The 23,657-nt window shown below is 37.0% G+C and overlaps 1 protein-coding gene across 3 annotated transcripts in view; it reads left to right on the forward strand.

The window, feature by feature from the left end:
• The first annotated feature begins 3,091 nt into the window (after positions 1–3,091).
• Positions 3,092–23,657, forward strand: part of LRRK2 (leucine rich repeat kinase 2) — a 155,875-nt gene continuing 135,309 nt past the window's right edge. For 2 of the 3 annotated variants that reach the window (XM_082665511.1, XM_082665512.1), the window contains exons 1-7: positions 3,092–3,312; positions 3,593–3,678; positions 8,089–8,198; positions 10,689–10,777; positions 14,075–14,209; positions 16,777–16,911; positions 19,328–19,459. In XM_082665511.1, coding sequence (XP_082521637.1) covers positions 3,159–3,312; positions 3,593–3,678; positions 8,089–8,198; positions 10,689–10,777; positions 14,075–14,209; positions 16,777–16,911; positions 19,328–19,459 — 841 coding nt within the window. In that variant the 5' untranslated portion in view covers positions 3,092–3,158. The remainder of the gene's footprint in view (positions 3,313–3,592; positions 3,679–8,088; positions 8,199–10,688; positions 10,778–14,074; positions 14,210–16,776; positions 16,912–19,327; positions 19,460–23,657) is intronic. The other variant, XM_082665513.1, reaches the window with a different exon arrangement.

A 23,657-nucleotide genomic window follows, 5' to 3' on the forward strand; every position in this document is an offset into this window, starting at 1 on the left:
TTTAGTATGGCATGAGGTAAGGGTATGATTTGTGGTTTTTTCTACAACCAATTGTTTCAGATTCATTTATCAAATAATCTATTCTTTTCCCACTGGTACTCAATGCAACATCTCTCATATAATTTCCATATATATAAGGGTATGTTTCTGGGTTCTAACTCTTTCATTGATTTTTTTTGCACAGTACCAGAAACATGCCTGTTATTATAGCATCATAATAAGACTGAACACACTGCTTCATATGTTGCAGAGGTTACGCCCTGCATTAGGACACCAGGCTGAAAGGATGGGTGGAGTCTGAAATCCAAATCTTGCTCTGTGCACCCTGGCACAGGGCTGTGTCTGCCCGGAAGGAGGTGCACATTTTTCTAATTCACAGGAAGACATTGTTAGGCACTTTTTCCTCCTCTGGAAAATTGATAAAGGCTATCAGAAGCCCTGAATCAATGTCTGATTGGGCAATTCTCCTGCTTTGTCCTTCTTCGAAGGTGTCTTGGCTCTTCTAGGCCCTTCACTCTTGCTGAAAAAAAAAATTTTTTTTTTGCTTAGATTTTCATTAGCCTTGCACGGTTTCTTTATTACTTTGTGGGGACATTGGCATCTTTTTGATATTTAATCTTTTCATTAATTGATATGGCCTATTCACTCATTTATACGTTGTTAATAATGCCTTTTAATACAGTTTAATAATTTCTTCATAAAGGTTTTAAAAATACTTCGTTAGATCTACTCCCAAGTTCTCTCTCTCTTTCTCATTGTTATTATGCACTGATACACACAGAAAATTGAATTTTAAAACTATGTTATTGATATTTAGGAACACAATTTTTGTATAGTTATGAATATACTTTCCTTATAGTTATTGTCCATTCACAGTGAATTTCCAGTTCAAAACTTTAATCCATTTTTCTTCTGGGGTACCTGTGGCTTGTCATTTCCCATCCAGTGATTTGTAAGAACTTTTAAAAGATTAAGGCTAATTGTTTTTGTCATATGTATTGCAACTTTTCTTTTTACAGTATGCCATTTGCCTTTTAGTTTTATTTATGTTGTTTTCCTTGACTGCAGAAAATTAGAATTTTTATGGAGTTACATACATCAATCTTCTGTAGTTTTTATGTTTCCTCATACCAAGATTAAATAACTGTTAATTTATATTTTCTTTTTGTTATTTTCATTTAACTTTTTAACTCATCTGGAATTTGTTTTGGTAATTTACTGTAATTAGCAATGTCTGTTTTTTTTTTTTTTGCGGTACGCGGGCCTCTCACTGTTGTGGCCTCTCCCGTTGCGGAGCACAGCCTCCGGATGCGCGGGCTCAGCGGCCATGGCTCACAGGCCCAGTCGCTCCGCAGCATGTGGGATCTTCCCAGACCGGGGCACGAACCCGTGTCCCCTGCATCGGCAGGCGGACTCTCAACCACTGAGCCACCAGGGAAGCCCAAGCCTACCTCATTTTGATTAAAGTGGTAGAGTGTAAACAACCTTCAATTTAGGGTTAGGAGATCTACCTGCATTTAAGTCCTGACTCTCAAGTTCTCATCTGTGTGACACCAACAATGCTCTTCTCTTATCGACTCTAAATTCCATTTCCTCATCAGTAAAAGAAGGATAAGTAGCTGTCTTATCCATTTCAGAAGTGTCGTCAGAATTGGGTAATAGAAGTGAAATAAAATGATCTAACTTCCAGTCCAATCATCTCCGTTGTGAATGATCCCCCCCTCCCGCCCCCATCCCAGAAGAGATCTTCTGAAGGCAATAGATTATCTTTGTCCAGCCTTGTCTTTAATTTTTCTTGCTCGGGTTTCTCTTCCTGAAAAAACACATTACTGCGGTACTTTTTTTTTAATCACTTTGGTAATTTTGAATACCAAGAGAACAATGTTTAGGTTTGTATCTCTCACCTCTTCATTTCATTTATCCTGTGTTTTTCTGTAGTTTTTTTTTTAAAAAAAATTAATTAATTTATTTTTGGCTACATTGGGTCCTCCTTGCTGCGAGGGCTTTCTCCAGTTGCGGTGAGTGGGGGCCCCTGTACGCCGCGGTGCGCGGGCTTCTCATTGCTGTGGCTTCTCGTTGCAGAGCACGGGCTGTCTAGGGCAGGGGGCTTCAGTAGTTGTGGCTCATGGTTTCTAGAGCTCAGGCTCAGTAATTGTGGCCGCTCGGGCTTAGTTGCTCTGCAGCATGTGGGATCTTCCTGGACCAGGGCTCCAACCCGTGTCCTTTGCCTTGGCAGGCGGATTCCTAACCACTGCACCACCAGGGAAGCCCTCTCTTTAGTTTTAATTGCACTGAACTGAAACTCAAATTTTCAAAAGCTAATTTTAGTGGCCTTTTGGCCAGCAGAGCTTCAAGATAACTAACAGGAAAAATGCCACAGCAACCATAGAAAAGCATTTAACTGGGTACATTTTGGTTGCTTAAATCTTCGTCCATCCTTGGGGGGAAATTACTCATCTCCCTATAGTGGTAACTATAAAGAGAATGTTTTCCTAAAAGGGGCCAACTGGGCGGCTCCCTCTTTTCCCAACGCCCCGATTTCTATTCTTAGATCTGGAGATCCGCGGCAGCTTTTATTTTTCTTCTTCCTAGTTCCCAGACCTTCCGCGGGGCTGCAGGAGTCAAGGCTGGTGGGTCGGGTCGCGTGGGCCGCGGTGCCCACCGCGCGCCTCGCCGGCCGCTGCAGCGCCCGGGGACTGGGCACTTGGCGGAGTCCGCTGAGTCGGTTTCTTCCTGCGCGACTCCCGGCCGCGCCGCTGCGGAGAGTGGGATCCGGTCTCGGGAGGCTGCGCCGGCCCGGGGTCCCGTCTCGGCCGGCGCGGGGGCCACGGCCACTGTCACCCGGGCCGGGCGGGCTCTTGCTGCGTCCTGCCTGCCTGCCACGGTTCTGCGGGCACAGCACCTCAGCTGAACCTCTCGCAGGCCCCAGAGCTGTGTTTTGGCCCTGGGTGGGGGAAGGGGAAGCAGAGGAGGAAAGGGAGCGGGCGGGGGAGGGCGGCGCCGGACGCGGAGCCGCCGCCTTCGCATAAATGGGCGGGCGTGGGTGCAGATGGGGTCAGCCGGGAGCGCTGGCTGCGGGCGGTGAGCTGGGCTCGTCTTCCGACCGGAGCGGCCGGCCTTGGTGCGGGAGGGGCGGCCGGTTTGAAGCAGGGTCGGTCATGGCCAGTGGCAGCTGCCAGGACTGCGAGGAGGAGGATGAGGAAACTCTGAAGAAGTTGATAGTCAGGCTGAACAATGTCCAGGAAGGAAAACAGATAGAGACGCTGGTCCAAATCCTGGAGGATATGCTCGTGTTCACTTACGCCGACCACGGTAATCGTTTGCCAGGGAACTGTCCCTTTACCGCCCCCCGCCCCGGCCCTCCTTCCCCCCCGGCCTTTTTTTTACAAACTTTCTCCCCCCGAACTTTGTGGCCGCACAAACCTGGATTCTTGAGGAGCCGCAAACCCTCTACTCCTTAGGGCAGAAAAGAGCTGATAATTCTAGGAAGGTCTTGAGCTCACTTCTTTTGTTTTCTCCCTCCTTTTCAGACTTAAAAGGGGTGCCATGAATCGTGACTTTGCTACTTTTCCCTAACCCCCTTCTTTTCCAGCCTCCAAGTTATTTCAAGACAAAAATGTCCACGTGCCTCTGTTGATCGTCTTGGACTCGTATATGAGAGTCGCTAGTGTGCAGCAGGTAAAGGAGTTGTTTTCATTTCTCCCATTTCCCCTTCTCATTGGAAGTAGGTGTTTTTCTATTAATATTCTATACCCAGAGTTCTGGGTTATTTCTGAGATTTGTCCTGACAAACCGCTGACTGTGGTTTTAAGATGGAAGCGTTTTCAAATCATTATCAAATGTTAACGGTGTAAGAGGGCCAACTGTGTGCTCCCTAATTGTATTTAAGAAGTAACTTTATACAGTCGGCTGACAGAATATGGATGGTGGTGGGAGGGGAATAATAATGGATTGAGGTTTCGTTCTGACATTGGCTAGATGGCTAGATCATCAGTGCTTAAATAAAATTATTCTAAGAATCTTCCCAATGTACAGCATGTCCTGCAGATGACACAATTGTGAATAGTTTGGGAAAGAGGAATAATGAACAGTAATAGAACTAATAATAATTAACTTAATAAAATGAAGTTACTGGCAAACTCTCATAGGTTTAAGGTTTTCTTTTTTTTTTAAACCTGAAGACAGATTTCTAACCTTCTTTAGTTGTAGTACACAATGTATTATCTAAAGAGTGATGTTTTAGGATTCCCCTGTAAGTTTAAATCTATACTTCTCAACCGTTTTCATATAAAATGAATGTAAAAGTGAATCTTAGAAACTGCACTGTAGGAAACCCAGAAATTTGTTACATATCTTAGATATATTTAAAAAGGAGCCTTAAGATGATAATTAAGGATGATTTACAGTCAAAACAAAATTACTGCCTAAGGTTAACTTCCTTTGTAGATATTGAGATTTGGGGAACTGAAATTACTTTTTTCATTTGCATGTTAGATCCTGAAGGGAAAGAGAATTGAACTTTGAACTCTATCGAGGTGCAATGTTTCTTAATACCTACTTGAGAGGCTAGACAGATGTAAGAATTATCTGGATCTCTTAAGTCTGTATCTGTCTATCTTATGCTAATCTCTGTGTCTAGCTATGTCTAGTTTGGGTGAAACATATCTAGCTTCTTTTATATGAAGATGTTTATATCTCAGATAAATGGTTACTTTTATTTTTCTTCAACTGAAATATTTCCCATCTGACTATTGATTTTCAGGTTGTTAGCAAATAAGATCATGAAAAAATGGAGACATGATAAAGACACTGTTCTTTTTAACACCCAGTGTCTGAATTTTGCCCATGAAACATGAGTTTCATGGCAAACTGGCCTATTGTGCTTGCTACTCTCCACCCACATCATCCTTCTTAACTTGCCTCTGCTTTGGTGTTCCAAAGTGCCTTGTCTGACAGCCTCCATTCCTTGGATTCTGTTCTTGGTAGTCTCCTCTGCCAGGTACAACTCAGAACAATTGGGCCCTGGGTGGCCTTTGGTCTGCAGGGTCCAGAGGAGGCAGTGCTAGACTTGAGAATCCAGGGAAGCCTGCAACATTCCCACCACCTAATTCTTCTTCATTTTAGAAACTGCCTGAGCCTGGACATGTTTGTTTGGAGTAGTTATGAATGTCACTCAATATCCTTGCCCAGTAGGTACCAGAGATAAATGAAAATAAGGAATTGTCTTTTGATTTGGTAATTTAATGGAATAGAATTATTAGTTTCAGCACAATATATTACTCTACAAAGGGCATTATGTATATTATATCATTTGATTCTTGCTGGACTCTCACTATCCTCTCAGAAATCACACTGAATGTTTTTTCCTCAGAATAAGTAGCTCATTTAGGATCGCAGAGCTAGTGACAGGGTCAGGACTCAAGCTTCACACACCTTCAGAATCTTTTTCCATCATATAGTAGGTGCTGATGTCATAAGATTTTTACGCAAGTAAAAAGTACAATGGTATGATACAAATGCTGTGGCCCTGCTACGCACAATGACATTATCGATTTAAATTATCATTGATCTTATCAAAGGGATGTGGAGTGGGGTAGCTCTACTGATATTTTAATACTCCACTTAAAAGAAAAAAAATTTTTTTCCTTCAGCTTTCTTCATATTACTGGTGAAATTAGTCTAGATATTCTTTAAAGCTTTATATCTTGAATCAGCTGGAGGTGCTGAATTAAAATCACTTGATGAATTTAAGGAGTTAAGGTAAAGTACCCTTCAAAAGTAAATAGTAAGGTTTGTTTTCAGAATTCATTTAACATGACATTCCAGACTCTGAATTTTTATTTTCAATGTCTTTTCATATTTTATTAGTTCTCCTTAATAAATGACAATCTTTAGAGAATTGGTAGTTAGGCTGCTGTCTTATAAATTTCTTTTCCTGCCAGTCATCTGATCATTTCTCTGTGTTCTTCAGTTTACATTACGTCTCTTTATCCACAGTTTCCACCTTTGATGTAAGTGAGTGAAATATATGAAAGTGACTAAAATTTTCTTTAACCCCTAGACTCTTTCCCATTGTGCATTACTTAGATGCTTGAGTTTACAGAATAATTATAATAAAGTGAAACTACCAATTTAATTGTATTATAACTGTGCAGGATGGGAGCCTTCTCTTTTTGAAAGATAAGCTTTTAATTGAATACATTAATGGATCAATTGTTACCTCTGCTTTGCTGCTAGCAATTCTATTTAATCTTGGAAGCTCAGTTGCCTCAGTCTTTTTGCAAAGCAATTGCTGATGCTGCTGTTTCATCAAGCAAAACAAAACAGGTTTTCTCCTTGAGTTAGCCATGCAGGTGCAGAGATGAGTATAGTATCCTGTGTGATTTATGATTTTATATTTCCCACCAGAAACTGTTCCAAATGTTAATTTTTGAAATACTTGGGGAAAAAAGTCTTGATGATTTTATGAAAGCACAAAAATAGCCAGTTTCTATGACATCCGGATTGTCAATGTCTGTTCGGCTTACGTGGAGGAGGTTGTCTACTTAAATATAGGTAAAAATAGCTGTCAGAAATTGCTTCCTTTTCAAGGAATTTGAAATCGTGTAAGAGGAAGTGATGACAGAGTATTGCAATTCATGCTTAATCCAGAAAAGATCTGGAAATAATATTGTAACGAGATCTTATGTAATCACTTTTATCTTATTAAACACCCCTTGTTTATTCCTGTAAACAAGTAGGAAACGTGGCATTATTCCTTTTTGGTTGCATAGAGATTTCTCCCCTTGTCACTCAACCGTCTGTACCACTCAGCTCCAACTCACGTATCCAGTCTCATTTAGCAATGGGCCCCTCTTTGGCAGCCTCCTCACCATTTAGCATCTTACTTTCCTTCCTCACAACTCATCAGTATTAGAAGTTTCCATTTTCCTATTTTGAGTGACCAAATTTATAATTCTTTTGAAATCTGACTCAAATTCTACCTTTTCTGTATTATATTCTTCCCTGAGTAATTCTAGCGAATCCTGCTTTCAGGATTCATATTATATTGGTATTTATCATACATCGTGCTTAGGCACTTTTTCATTAATCTCTAGATCTGCATGTATATGCATTTTCTATTTTCTTTTTCTGACCATATCAAGTTTAGTTCTGTAATATAGTAGAAAGAATTGAAGAGTCCTTAAATTTGGGGAGGAAACTATAACAGGAAAAGTGAGTTAAATTTAATCTCCAGTTTGGAGTTAAAATATCGTATGTAAAAAAATGTATTTTTTTCAGAAGTAAAGAGCAGCTTATTCAAGTTGGCATCATGTATAAATGAGCTGAACGAAGGTATATTTAAAATGCATCAGTAAGATCATACTTAATTTGGGAATGTGAGAGAGTTTAGGGACACTTGTGATGTCTAAATCTCATCAGCTCATAGTTAGGTGTACGGAAGAAATCTAGAGGGGTCCACTGAGAAATTCTACCTCCTCTCTATCTCATAATGCCTGTCTCTTTTACCTATGAAAGACATTACATTGTCATCAGACGATACTACTTCTTTTGCTATTTTTTTCTAGCTCCATTATCTGGGGAGCAGTCTTTCCAGATAACTTACACTTTGCCATCAAAATCTCCAACTTCCCCTAATCCTCCATTCCAAACTACTTCATTTCTTCTTATAATTAAAGTACTAAATATTTAGAAGAAAATCTGTCAGGTAGATATGCCTTAAAAGGTACGAAGGCCTGAGAATAGCCTTTCCTGTACTTCATAATTTTGGTGTGTCCTCTAAAACTATTTTTTTTGTGTGTTTTATTTCCTTTTATGTAGACAATAGGCAGTCTATTGCCTTCATCATTCAGAAATGTTATCATATTTTTGTATGCCTTTTCAGTAGATTTTTGAAGAAAGATGTATTCTAAGTATATGAGTTGCTTTTCTCAGTAAGCATTTTTAGAGTATCATTTTGTTTTAAAATAATTATTTTAAAATAATGTAGCCACCTATTCTATTAAGAATGAAGAGATTCTTTGACTGAATATATTCTATTTGTGTGGTTTTTTAAAAAATGTGAATATTTGTCTTTCTTGTTTTTAGGTGGGTTGGTCACTTTTATGCAAATTAATAGAAATCTGTCCAAATACAATGCAAAGCTTAATGGGTCCCCAGGATATTGGACATGATTGGGAAGTCCTAGGGGTTCACCAGTAAGTATGTAAAAACAAACTGCATTGAGTATTTATCTGTACATATGACAACCCTTCCCTTGATACATTATATTTGCAATCCAAGCCAATCTAGTAAAAATCCTTTAAAATACATATAGTTTTCCCTGAATCAATGGTTTACATTTATAGAGAGCTTTTGACTCAGAAGTCTATAATCTATTTGAATTAGAAAACTAACATTTGAGGTAAGAAGTCAGGTGTTGTTATTATTTTAGTAATATAATAATAGTTATACAATTGATTAAGTTGTAGATTGTTGATGACTGTTTATGAATTCAAACCAAGGAAAGATTTTTTCTTTTCTTTTTTTTTTTTTTTTGCGGTATGCGGGCCTCTCACTGTTGTGGCCTCTCCCGTTGTGGAGCACAGGCTCTGGATGCGCAGGCTCAGCAGCCATGGCTCACGGGCACAGCCGCTCCGCGGCATGTGGGATCTTCCCGGACCGGGGCACGAACCCGTGTCCCCTGCATCAGCAGGCGGACTCTCAACCACTGCGCCACCAGGGATGCCCCTCTTTTTTTACTTTTTAATAGTAGAACTGACACAAACCACTACTTCTTCAAAACAAAAATATGGGAACTAAAATGTTAGTTCTATAAATAGTAATTTAGAAATTTATGCTTTACTGTCTTTAAAAAGTACATTTATGTATATTCATACATATATATTTAATGAGCTTAAACTACAGCTTTCAAAATGAAGAAAAAAGAGGAAATTATCTTTCAGCACATCTGCAGCCAAATCCTGATAGCTATTTACCAGCTATATTATTGCAGTTTGCAACATAATGACTTCTTAAATGAGACTACTTCTTTAGCCATAATTAGTTAAGAAAAACTTTTCTGAAAAAAAAATGTGTTTCCAGGAAAATCCTTTTTGGAAAACTTTGTTTCTTGACATTTAACAAAATATCTTCTGTCATCAACTTTAGGTGTTCTTTATACCTAATGTGACTCTTCTTTACCACAGAGAAGTGAATACTAATTGCTTCCAAAGGCATATTGCTTGTGGAAAACGTAATTAATGCAAAACTAAATTTTACATCTTTGCATTAGTTATTAGTATTAACTGTGGCTGCAGATTTTGACAAATCAGAGCTGTTTGTTCATAGGCGAGCATGTCCGTGCTTATACATTTTTCCATCTTTGATAAACTTGTGTTGCTGTTCTTCGGTTTCTAGCATCTAAAGACTGTGCTCTGAAAAGAGACTAATTACAGTTAATAGGTGTTCTCTGAAATCTCTGAAATTCTATGAGTCAGTAGTAAAGAATACTGCATTTAATGAGGAATTAGACAAAATATGCCTGCAATTAGTAGTTGTAATGTTATGTGTCCCTTGGTTTGGATGAGAATTTCCAAGATCCCCAAAGATTAGCCATCTATAACTTTAGGGAGCAATGGAAAACTCATCTAGTCATATTCTGGTATAAACCAAATGTTCAAATTAACTTACATAAACGTTTCTACAGGAAGTTTCATTCACTCATTTATTTGGTCACTCACTCATCATTCATTCAACTTCTGTTCATCAGGTATTACACTCCTTTAGGCCAGAAGTAGTGTGAACAGTGTAGACACACTCTCTCTACAGTGGAGCATATTAGATCATTACCAGCAAATATTTATTGTAAAACATATCTCCTTATATTCAAGGACTTTTATCCCCCCAAAGGCTTACAGTACTAAAGGAGAAATCTCTTGTGTGGTGTTGAAGTCAGGAATAGTGGGAGTGGTGCAGGGAGAGGTAGGGGCAGCATAGGTAGGAGGAGAATTGACAGAGTCGAAGGACAGGGTCTCTCAGTTCCTCACCTCACCACCTGGAGACCACGTGCCAAGTTTCTTGGATCTAGGTGAAGCCATGGAGGCTCTCTCTTCTTCTAACAATAGAAAGCCAAACAGCACTGGGGTAGGAATAGACTAAAGATTGCATATTTTAGAATTGATAACTCAGGGGCTCAAATTTAATGCATTTGAACTAATTGAATACTATTGATAGACTAGGTTCACTTTCTGTTATAAAATATCAATTTCTCTTTCAAAAATAGTAAAAATCAATAATTTAAATATTCAAATGGTTCTTAATTTTTATATACAAGCTAACATTTTAATTACATCTCTCTATAATAATATCAATGTGTATAACATAATTTACAAGTTTGTATCACATATAAAATGATTGATCCCTTGGTGCATATAACTCAATATTATTTTGGATATAGAATTGGGTGAAATAGTTAATAGTTGAATTTGAATATTTAGAGGAAAAAGTTATAACTTTTCTATGGAGACTCATAATAATTCCCTGTTAGTCATCATAAACCTGGCTCAGGTTTACAGGGAGAAAAAATACACTAGCTTCAATATGGGGAATGAAATACAATGAGATGAATAAAAATGTAGGTGAGTAAAAAACAATATCTAAAAGAGCAAACATCTAGGTATGATCTTGATTTTTGTTTTTAATTACAGACTGATTCTTAAAATGCTAACAGTTCATAATGCCAGTGTCAACCTGTCAACAGTTGGATTGAAGGCCTTAGATCTTCTCCTAACTTCAGGTAGTATATACACACATTTTTAATGTTGACTGAAAAAAACATTTTAAACCATTTGCTATATGTGTTTTGATGTTATTTTTTTAAAGTATAATCACATAATATAACCTCAATATTGATGATTTCCAAAATTCTGTTTCCATTTTCCATTTTTTAAAAATAAATTTATTTATTTATTTTTGGCTGCATTGGGTCTTGGTTGCTGCGTGCAGGCTTTCTCTAGTTGCGGGGAGCAGGGGCTACTTTTCATTGTATGTGTGGGCTTCTCACTGGGTGGCTTCTCTTTATTGTGGAGCATGGGCTCTAGGCACGTGGGCTTCAGTAGTTGTGGCATGTGGGCTCAGTAGTTGTGGCTCGCGGGCTCTAGAGCACAGGCTCAGTAGTTGCGGCGCACGAGCTTTGTTGCTCTGTGACATGTGGGATCTTCCTGGACCACGGCCCAAACCCGTGTCCCCTGCATTGGCAGGCAGATTCTTAACCATTGTGCCACCAGGGAAGCCCCTCCATTTTCTTTCCCTATCTCTTTTCTCTACACTTTTTCTCTCAAAAATACCACCCAACATCTTGGCCTTAAACATCACCTTATATATTACTCCCAAATCTAATGTCTGTCCCCAGCTTTGCTCCTCAGATCTGGTCCCACATCTCACATTCTCATTAGTTTGTTAGCCATACATGTCCTTGTCTTGACTGTATTGTACTTCATTATATCTCTAATATGTTTTCTATAATATATGCTCTAGAGTATGACATAATAGTAATACGTCATAATAAAAATATATAGCATTTCTTCTTGAGCGCTTGCTAAATGCTAGGCTTAACATGTAAAATACTTAATATGCTTTTAAAAGCATAATCCTCAAAACATCCCTTGAGTTTATTATTTTATCTCAGTTTTCTAGAGAACACTGAAGCATAGAGAGATTGCCTCAGCCAAAAAGTAGTAGAACCAGGGTCTGATTTCACATGTCAGGTTCTTTCCCTGAGTAAACTTATACTTGGAGGATAATGGACCTGAAAATAAAGAATGTTGCTGTGGTGCAATAGTTGTGAGCATTGCTGTGACAGACACTTGCTATGATGTAAGGTTCTGAGAAGAAAGGCTCCTTTCAGGGAAGCTAAGCATGAAGGATAGGGTGGATTTCCTTCAAAGTGTGAAGGGTGCTTTAGGTCAAGAAAACAGCATGTGCAGCGTTGCAGAGGCCTGGGAGGGGCTGGATGTGTGGGTGGTAAGATTTTTAAAGGCCCTCATTGGCCATGCTAAGTGATGAAGGTCCAATAGGAGAAAGAGAAAGGAAGAAAGAGGGTGAAGATCAGAGAATGAACTGAAGAGGGATAGGAAAGGCCAGAAGGTACTCACCACTTCACCAGAGCCTTTTATTAAAATATATAATGGGATGTACTAACTAGTCTTAACCATAATTTATTTAAACTCATCCTTGGGATCTTGTTTTTTGGTGGGGGTGGGGAGGTAAAGATTTATTCTCCATTTGGCAATGGACAGGAGGTTTATGAATTTGAGAAATCTCCCAACATGAATATATCAAGGTTAGCAGCATGTAGACAAATAGTAAATTTGACATGTGTTTTAAAAAGACTAGTTAATTTCTTCCACGTAACATTAAGAATTTTGAGCTTTTAGGAAAATTTGTAATGTGTTTTAGAGTTCATTTCAGGTACTTATTAGAGGCTAATTTATGAATCATTTTTTTGTTTGGCTTATTTGTTAACTGAGGTAATAGTTATTGGCACTTACTGCTGTGCTGGCTGCTAGAGAACTCTCAGACAGGTGAGGCAAAGTTCCTACAATGTAGAAGTTCATAGTCCAGCACCACTGTCCAATATAACTTTTTGCAATGAAGGAAATGTTGTATATGTTCAAAATCATGGCGAGTAGCCACGTGTGGTGGTTGAACATTGGAAATGTGAGAAACTGAATTTTAATTTTATTTAATTTTAATTGATTTAAATTTGAGTTTAAGTAGCCTCATGTGATTGGTGGCTACGGAATTGGATAGCACTGACAAAGAGATAAAAAGCATTTAAAGAAATGATTTCAATGTAATGAGGAAAGTACTCTAACAGAGATATGAAGAAAACCACGATAGGAACAAAGAGAAGACAGCAGCTAAGCTCATTTGTAGGAGTTAAGAGCATGGTCATGACCTGCTTTAATTTTAATCCAGCTCTGCCTCTTATTTGTTCTACTTTGGGCAAAGTCACTGCATCACTTCTGTGCCTCAGTTTCCTTATCTCTATCTAACATGAGGATTGCACCTACCTCACGGGGTTGTGGTGGTTTACATGTGTTAGAGTGAACTATCAATACTTCAACCTATGTCTGACATGTTATGTGCTATAGAAGTGTTTGCTACGACTACCACTCCTACAGTTTTTATTGACAGAATAGGTACTGTTTGTGTTATTTCTTGATTTAAGGTGGGATCATATTTGGTGCAGAAAATGGCAAGGGCATTCCACGCAGCTAGTGCAAGTGCAAAAAGATATCAAAAGAAATGTGTTCATGATGAGCAAGGGGTTTAGCATGTTTGGAGTCAGTGGTGCAGGGAGGGACGTGAGGCTGATGAGATACATGTAGTCTGTGAAAAGTCTTGTTTGTCAGACTGAGGAGTGCGAGAAGGCCTTAGAAGACTTCAGCAAGGGATTTACAGATCACGTTTGTATTTTAGAAATATAATGCAGCAGGTAAACTAGTTAGGTAGGGATTTGGACCTACCAGAGCAATTATGCAATTGTGTTTGCATTCTAGGTGAGACGTGTTGGGGTCCTGAACAAGACAGAGATGGAGGGGCCTAGTTCAAAAGGAGTTTTTGAGATATTTAGAAGTTAGACTTGAAGGACTTGGTAATGAGTTGATTCTTTGGCTAGTCAGAGAATGAGAAGAGAGAGGGAGGATGAAAGAAGGAAGATGACTGTAGTTTCTCTGGTAACTATTGGATGGTGGTTATTGATGAAGAGATGGAACTGGAGTAGGCTAGGTTTGGGTGGCCATGGAGTATTCAGGTGGTGTTGTCTAAGAGGCAGGTAGAAATGTTTCAGGAATTCGGGGCAAAAGGTCTTGGCTATGGGTATTGATTGGGAATCACAGAGTTATAGGAAAGTGTACTGGGAGTTTATCTCATTTAGAAAGACCGTAAAGCTTGATAGGTCTAACATCTGGGACAATTACGTGGTTCATCAGAAAGAGAAGTCCACAAACCATTCATAACCCTCATGTAAAAATGAAGACATTAAATGTTAAAGCAGCTATTTACTTGGAGCATATTCTCTTTGAAATAGGTAAAATCACTTTGCTGATACTGGATGAAGAAAATGATATTTTCTTGTTAATTTTTGATGCCATGCGCACATTTTCAGCCAATGACGAAGTCCAGAAACTTGGATGCAAAGCTTTACATGTGCTGTTTGAGAGAGGTATTTAAAATGTCAAATTCTTTATTTTGATATTTATGTAAGAAGAAACGGTTTATAGTGGGATAAGTAGGATATAATTATGATAATAAGAAAATATCTGAAATTGTACTATTTATTAAAAGTTGGATTGTCAGTCAAGGATAAGTAATGGGGTTAATTCAGAAATATTGCTTGTTTTTGCAGAATGAATTTCATTCATGGATTATCAATTATGCAATTGTAGTAAACTTTCTTCCATTGCTTAGCAAGGCATAGGTTCACTTTGCAAACTGTATGTGTAGGAGTTAAGGAAGAAAAAGCAATACTGTGAAGCCAAGCATAGGTTAAGTTTGGGTTTATAAGTCATCACCAGAGGTTTTAGAAATTGCTAAAGGCTCTGGATAAAGAGCTAAGAGGTTTACAAAGTGTCCTTTAGGAAAAAGACTAATATGTATTTTATCACATGGCACTGAGAATGATGACAGAGATAGCCATGTAATTTTATAGTTGGTTGGAACCTTTAGTCCTTCCACTGGTTTGGTGAGGAAATGGATCAGAGAAGTGAAATGAGCAACCTGCCTGAGAGTACACAGCTAGTTATCTCCATTACAATTCAATTTACCACAGTTTTTGAGAGCACCTTTTGTGTCATTATGAAAGCCAACAGTGCTAGGAGTTTAGGATAAGAATAACGTATGTGGGCCCTGTGTTCATATCAGTTTACCTACTCTAGTTTCTGGAAGCTCCAGGAATGGAAATTCTACTGTTTAATTCCCTGTCTTATTCCAGAAGGACTTCAAATAGCTTATAGATATTTATAATACATTAGAGGAAAAGAAAAATGAATGAGGAAATGGGTGAAGGGAAAATGATATGAAGCTAGGTTAAATTTACTGCTTACTTCAGATCCTGTATCTTTGCAAAGGGATGGACCAGAAATTTGGTTCTTTGCTTCCTATCAGGCAAAGAGGTAAACATCATTGGTTACAAAGTTACTTGAGATAAAAGTAAACTCATTAATCAGAAGAAGCAATCAGTCTCATGGGAGACTTGAGAAAATACTCCCTTGGGTTTCCCTGGATAAGTTGATAAAATACATACAGTTTGCAAGGAACACAAAGTGTATTTCAGTGAAAGAGATTCTATCAAGAGTCAGAACAGCATGGACATGGGGCTCAGCTCTCTGATGGTGGAAGAGAGGAATGGAGGAACTGCATGTCTTTCAGGCTGTCTTCTCTAAATGTCATATCTTGAAACTAAGCTTTTCATAAGAATTGGGCAGAATAGAGTTTGAGGAATTACTGTCTTGAGGGCTTATAATCTTCTGTGCTGCAGTTTAAGGGGCACATTCTTATTCATGAAAGAAGGGTTAGCATCACTCACCAGCATTGTGGGATCCATCTAGGACATATGGAGAAGCGCCACGGAATGTTAAAAAGACGATCTTATTTGATAGATCAGCGCTGACAGTGTTGTGATTGTATATGTAAAGTAGAAACATTTCTGAAGTTTTCAAGAATATGAAGTTCCCCATTACTTAGTGGCACGTGTAAAGTTAATTTTCAAAATTTGAAACTATGCCCTGGAAACTGTTTCATAAAATGAGAAGGTTTGGTGATACTTCTCATTTATTAGAAGAACCCAGTCAATTTCACATTATATTATATGGACTATTGGTGTAAAGTTGAACGCAAAAAGTAATGTTGATTATGAACAGTGACACTAACATTTATGTCAGTGTCCTTCTCAGGCTAGATAAACCAGATTTTTATACATGTTTTTGAGGTTCCCACCCAATAAAATGACTCCAAATGAAACTCATTGGCTTGATCCCAAGACTTTAATTATGAAAATTAATGATGACAATTTTTGATCTCTGATGAAGTCAGACCATTAAGATAAAGTATTTCAAAGTCTAATTACTTGTTATTTGCTAAAGTTCATTCCTCTTGAACTCATCCACTTAGCTGAGCTGCCCTTCAACAATGTACCATTAACCACTCCTTTTTTTTTTTTTTTTTTTTTGCGATACGTGGGCCTCTCACTGCTGTGGCCTCTCCCGTTGCGGAGCACAGGCTCCAGACGCGCAGGCTCAGCGGCCATGGCTCACGGGCCCGGCCACTTCGCGACATGTGGGATCTTCCCGGACCGGGGCACGAACCCGTGTCCCCTGCATCCGCAGGCGGACTCTCAACCACTGCGCCACCAGGGAAGCCCAACCACTCCATTTTAAGTATTGTGATATGTTCATTTCAGTAGGCCATCTTTATTATTCATTGATTAGTTTTCTCTAGAATCTTTCAAATGAAATTGTAAATAATTTTATTTTTCTGAGAAGTTTGGTCACTACATGGTCACTACATTTCAAAACATGGAATAACTAATATGGGTCAAAACAATTATTTTAACCTCAATAGCTATTTTCCCCGTTATAAAATTCCTAGGAAGTGCTCTTTGCTAAAATATAATTTTTAATTTGTTTGTTGTATCTACTGTCTTATCTAATCATCATGAATATTATATTTTTGAGTAATTAAACTTTTATATCATGTTTGAGCTCTTTCGGTATTTTGTCTTTCATTTTTTAGTTTCAGAGGAGCAACTGACTGAATTTGTTGAGAATAAAGATTATATGATATTGCTAAGTACATTAAAACATTTTAAAGATGAAGAGGAAATTGTGTTTCATGTACTGCACTGTTTATATTCCCTAGCAATTCCTTGTAAGTAGCCTGCATACATGGTTTCATTTTTGAATCTGAAAAATTACAATATATCTTCTTTCTGAGTGTGTTTCAAAAATATTTTTATTATTTAGGAACTTGTAGATGCTAAACTCATTCATTTATTCATTTAATAAATTTTTATTTATTGATGCTGTACTGCTACCGGCTCTGGGCTTGGTGCTGGAGAAACAGTAGCAGAAAATATAAACATATTTCTTTCCTTTTCTGACCCCATAGTACCCCACAAGATACAGATAAGCATGGAAGTGATTACGAAGTATTATAGGGCAAGTGTTGGCAGAAGTACCTAGGGTTTTGAGAACAAACAGGGAGTGAGGCAAGATCTCTCAGCGGAGTCTTGAATGATGAGGAGAGCTTTGTGTGCGGAGAGGTGTGAGGTGAAGTAGAAGTGCAGGCAGTATCCCAGGCAGTGGGCATCCTAAGCGTAAAGATCCTGGAGCAAAAGATAGCATAGAGGAATCAAGAGGATAAAAGTAGCTCAGTAAACTGTATTTATAAGTGTGTGCACGCATGCGTGTGTGTAGTACACATGTAGAGCCCTGAGCATCTGCTCCTGTGCCATTTCATGGAGGTAGGGGAAGGGCTCGATGAGAGTCAGTGGATGAGGCTGGAGACATAACCAGATCCCAGGGCCTGAAAAGCCACAGGAAGGAGTTGGAACTTTATTGTGATTCTTGTTTAGCATTTGGGTGATGCTATGAAATCTAGCCACTTTTATAACAAAAAAAGTACAAATAAGAAGAAATTAATTTGCTGTGTATGCTACCAGTGAATACTAATGGACAAAAATAATACATCAGATTTCTATTACTTTTGTAAGTGCACATGAGCATTTTGTATTTCATGTATTACCTGTTTGGGCTTGTACAGGATTTACACATGCATTTATCTGGTAATAATTTCATCTTCACACATGTGAAGTTGTGAGGATTAAATCAGTTAAATAATGTGAAAAATGTAGAATAGTACCTGGTAATGTAATGTAGTAAGTGTGGTTAAAACACTGACAGTATTACTACATGCTTTGTATTTCATACATATGTAGCTTATTATATATAATATGCGTATATGGTTTCAGACATAGAAATCTCACAGATGTGAGACTAATCGCCTTGTGAAAGAATGCCCGTTCTTAATAATGGTTATAAAATCCATCATTTTCTTATCCATGGAAAGTTAAACTCTTAGAAGTAGATGGGGCAGAACAATAATAGGAAATGGAATTTAAACTTCTCTGAGTCATCTACTGCCAACAAACTGAATATATTCTTCATTTTACCTTTCCTTGGCTATACATTTATTTATTTATTTTGTGCTGGTTGTTTTGAAATTCATTCTTTTCCACCCACATCACCATAACTCCAGTGTAAATGTGCTCATTCATAAAGAAAGGTCAAAGAAAGCAGCAACTAAAACTTAAAAGAAAGCAAGTGTCTTAAACTTTACCTTGAATCTAGAGCAAGTTGTATCTTTGATTCTGAATAAAAGGAGGTAATTGCGTTGAGGCCATTTCCTTTCATTTCATTTCCTTCTTTTTCCATATTTAGTGTTTTTTTAAATACAAATTAAACATTAAAAATGTAGTTTTTGGAAAACAGTTGGTTAGTTTGATTGTGCCAGAAAAGAAAGAAAAATGTTTTGCAAACACCTTTTTTCTGTCTGTTTTAAGAATAGTCAACATTTCATTCAGACATATAAATTAGTTTTCTCCACATAGGTTCACATACTCTATTGATTAATTGCCTTTCCCAGTGGATTCTTTCCTTCCTTTGTGGTTCACCTATGTTTATCCCTTAGTTATACATTTTAATATTATGTCCCTCCTCTCCCATTCATCCATTCTTTTCCCTGTCTATCTCAGAGCCTTCAGGAAGCTCGGTTTTGCTGCCTTTTACAATGGCTGCTCTTCTGCTGCCCTTCTGGAATGGACAGGAAATAGATGATAGCTGATTCTGCCTCTTCTATTTGATATAATCTTGATTTTCTTTCTGTTGGTTTGAGGAAAGGAGCAATTAAAATCCGTTATCCAATGGTATAGTGCCTCATTCGGAAACAGGCCCCAAATCCATTTATTTGAAAACTTACAGCCAAAACTTTACATATTTTGACTTATATAAAAAGCACTCTCAGTTTTCCCTTTATTTTAAGTTTTTAAGCCAAAAATACAGGAATAAAGCAACTTTCCCTTAATGCTAGAGATGAGTCCTAAATTGTATTATATTAACATCGAGCAACAGTATTTTTATAGCTATTTGACAGAACAGTATATTTAAATTTGGAAATGTAGCCATTATACTGCCATATATTTAAAATCTCTGTAAGGTGTCTTTGTATGCATATTTAAAAGGGGAAATTATTACCTTATTGAAAATTATGATTTCTTTAAATTTAGGCAGTAATGTTGAAGTCCTCATGAGTGGCAATGTCAGGTGTTATAATATTGTGGTAGAAGCCATGATAGCATTCCCTATCAGTGAAAAAATCCAAGAAGTGAGTTGCTGCTTGCTCCATAGGCTTACATTAGGTAAGTTATAATTCTTGGTTAATTTATCGCAGTCTGTATGATGTAAGTATATATAGCATACATATGCTTATGTTTAAGTAAATATTGACATACACTGGATGGAAATATTGTAAATTAGCAAACTGTTCTGCCATTCTTAGGTGGAATTTTAATAGGAGTGGCAAAAATAAAAGTGTGCAATATGAGAAGTCTTATCACTGTTATGCTATATTTAAAGTATTATTGTGTAAATAGTTGATACATACAAAAAAATAAGCATAACATATAGAAAATGTGAAGCACAGTGCAAAAGAACTCCTCACCCAACTTAAGTATTAGTACATTACCAGTGCTGGTAAAGCTACTCTGGGCTCTGCCCTTCTTCCACTTTCTCTACAGAGGTTAACACTCTCCAGAGTTTTGTGTTAATAAACCTTTTGCTTTCTAAATTAAATTTTACTACATTCATTTATCTCTGTAAACAAAATTGTTAACGTTTGCTTGTTTTTGCTTGATAAAAATGGCATCATGCTGAATGTTGTCTTCTGCAAGTTTTTAAAGACTATTTTGTTTATAAGACTCATGAATATTTTTGCATATAGTTGTATGTAGTATTCTATGATGTGAGTATACCACAATTTATTTATCCATTTTCCTATCCACGGACATTGGTTTATGTCTTGTTTTATGCTACTACCATCTTTCTTGCTATGAAAGTGTAAAGGAAGGTGAATATCTTTTCAAATATTTCTTTGCTATTGGTGCTTCCTCTTTTTGTGGAGTACCTGGTTTGCCTTTTTCTTTTTTTTCATGGTATAGTCTATCTTCTTAAAAATTGATTCTTAGTTCTGGCTAATAATGTTTTGGTGGTCAGTTATATGTATCGAAAATATTTTGTCTTGATTGGTGAGCTGTCTTTTTATCTTCTTTATGTGGTTTTTGTGGTATAGTTTAATTTCATGATTAGTTGCTTTGTGATTTAACCTTTTTAATGTATTTTAAGAAATCCTTCCTTTGCCTAACATAATAAATGTATTCCACATTTTATCCAAAATTTTTCTAATTTAAGCATTAAAGTGTTAAAATCTGTTTGGAATTATTTTATACAGTAGGAATTCAATTAACCCCCCCATTTATAATATGGAGAGCACAATTTATTATATGGTTCAGCCATTTCCCAGTAGTATCATATATTGAATATATGTATATAATATGTATGTATTATTTATAGGTTTATAACATGTAATATATGTATTTCTGTTTTTGCTGTTCTGTTGTGTTTGTTGATTTGATTTGCCTGCCTCCATATCAAACTGTTTAAATTATTATAGCTCTGTAAGTCCTGATATCTCAAAAGCTAATAGGTAAAGTCATTATATATTCTTCTTCTTTGGTTACAGCTTGGCTTTTTTCATGGGCCTTTACAATGCCATATACATTTTAGAATTAACTTGTCCAGTTCCTTGGAAAACTCTATTTGGATTTTGATTAAAATTATACAGAATATATGGATCAATTTAAGAACGGACAACTTTACATTATAATTTTTTCCATACAAATCTTGCACATCTTATTAGTTATTTCTAGGTACCCTATTTTTGTTATTATAAATGGTATCTTTTTTAAAATTGTATTTTTGAACTGTGTATGTGTAAAGAAATGCAAATGATTTTTTGCATATTAATCTTACCTAAACTCTTATTAATTCTAAAAAGTTATTTATAAATGCTCTTAAGTTTTCTGTGTAGCAGTTATTTAATTTGATTTCCTTGTCTTCTTGCATGGCCCACAATTACTAGTACAGTGTTGACTAGAAGCCGTGATAGTAGGCATCCTTGTCGTTTTCTTGATTTTAAAGGGAATGCTTTATATTCTTCTATCCAGAATAATGCTTATTTTATGGGGTTTTGTTGTTGTTATTGTTGTTGTTAATCTTGGTTTTTTTTTTATTATTATTATTTTTTTGCGGTACATGGGCCTCTCACTGTTGTGGCCTCTTCCGTTGCGGAGCACAGGCTCCGGACGTGCAGGCTCAGCGGCCATGGCTCACGGGCCCAGCCGCTCTGCGGCACATGAGATCTTCCCGGACCGGGGCACGAACCCATGTCCCCTGCATCGGCAGGCGGACTCTCAACCACTGTGCCACCAGGGAAGCCCCAATCTTGTTTGTTTTGTGACAAGTAGCTTTTATCAAGTTAAGAAGTTTCCTTCTGTTTCTTGTTTGCTTTTATTTTAATATGTGGGCTTTTAAAAAAGAATTATGAATATTGAATTTTATCAAATATTTAAAAAAAATTTAAGATCATTTGTTTTCCTCTTATCTTGATAATATGGAGAATTAGAATTGCCTGTACAGGTTTTCTAACAGTAAGCCACTTTGTACTCCTATGATAAATTCAACTTGGTCATTTTATTAGATTTTTTATATATTTATAAAAAAATCTAAAATATAAAAAATTTATATATTTATTTTCAGATCTGCCAGGTAACTTTTGACTGACTCTTATTCACTCTTCTCTTCCCCTTTCTCTTTTCTTTTATTCTAATTTTATTTATTTAATCATTAATACATAGCTATCTTGTGTTCTGTATCTGATAATTCCAATATATGAAGTTCTTGAGAGTTTAAACCTACTGCTCCTGTGCTGACTGCCTGTCTGTCATGGAGTCTTGTTTTCCTGTATGTTTGTGAGTTTTTCTTTGATTGAGTTTAATCTCTGAGAATCCTGAGGACCTAAACATCTCATCCAGAGATGTTTGCCAGAAGCTAGGGCACAGGACTGACCTGGGACCACTTTAGAATCTTTTTAAGATTCAAACTTGAAGTGGGAGACTCTGATTGAGCTACCCTCCTTTGGAGAGAGTACAAGGCTAGTCTGATCAAGGCTAGTTGATCACAGTGACTCATACTTTCCCACATGGCTACTCTGGCTTGACCATTTGCTTTCAGCTCACAGTTCTTGTTTCAGCTCCTTGTTGAGCCTTCCCCAACTCCCTCAATACACACCTTGGAGATTTCCTTGATGTTTTTGTGAGGAGAACAACGCATTAAAAAGTAAATGGTTGGTGAATAGTAAGGCAGGATCCCTAACTGTTGGAAATTGGTTCCGACAACCTTTTCTAAAAAGGATCACCAGAAATGTTTTGTGCAAAATCAGGATTATTATAATAGACATTTGACTTTTCATCACTATAACTCTGGGAAAAAACATCATTCATTTGAAAAAACTCATTTTTATGTTTTTATTGTAGCAACTTATATTTTTACTTACATAAATATGGCTATATCCCCTGTATTCAGAATTTGTATAATTCTGCAATTGATTTTAGCCTTAGGAATATTCCTAGGTAGTTTCAGTTAAAATGGAATTTTTATAAATTGAATTCTAATTTGCATGCACAACTTCGGTTTGTTTCTTTCCTTGATAAGCATTTATTGAATGCTTATCATTTGACCAAAACTGTGGAGATATGAAAATAATGTCTTATTTGCACATTTCTTTCATATTTTCTAAAGTAGTTTCATATACAGTATATAATTTTTTGATCCTTGAAACAATCCTGGGAGATGTGATATTTTTATTATCTCCATATTTACAGATGAGGACCTATTTTAGCAAGTCTGTGTGTTTTATTCAAGATCATGTAGTCAGTAAGTGGTAAAATACAGAATTTCTGCATTCATAAGCAAAACAAAGCATTTCTTCTAAAATGTTGTAGCCATTTACTAGTTTATTTCTTTTATCAGGTGAGAATTTTACTCATATTTTCATGAAGAAGCACACAGTTGTACAAGCTAGCTGATATCTGGTAAAGTTGTAAAGTAATTCAAAAGTTGATTTCTTAAATCTAGGTAATATAGTAGCACACTAATATAGAATTCTCTATTTCATGTTCTACGATTTACCACTCAAGTTAAAACTTGCATGACATACTAAGAATGTGAGTTTACCGTAATCCTTTAAATGAGCCAGACGAGGAAGTGGTTTTATTGTCATGTTCAGGAAATGGTACTTGAATTTCAAATAGGTCTACAATAGCACATTAAGGGTGGTTGACATTATACTGTTGAAATTAAATAAACCATATAAACTATTATAAGTTTCATATTGTTCTGTGACATTTTTTGAAAGTAAAAAGTCATCAAATTGATCTTTTTTTGGCCGCACCTCAAGGCTTGTGGGATCTTAGTTCCTTGACCAGGGATTAAACCCAGGCC

This window comes from Grampus griseus, assembly GCF_964374135.1.
Source record: "Grampus griseus genome assembly, chromosome: 11".
Taxonomy (NCBI): domain Eukaryota; kingdom Metazoa; phylum Chordata; class Mammalia; order Artiodactyla; family Delphinidae; genus Grampus; species Grampus griseus.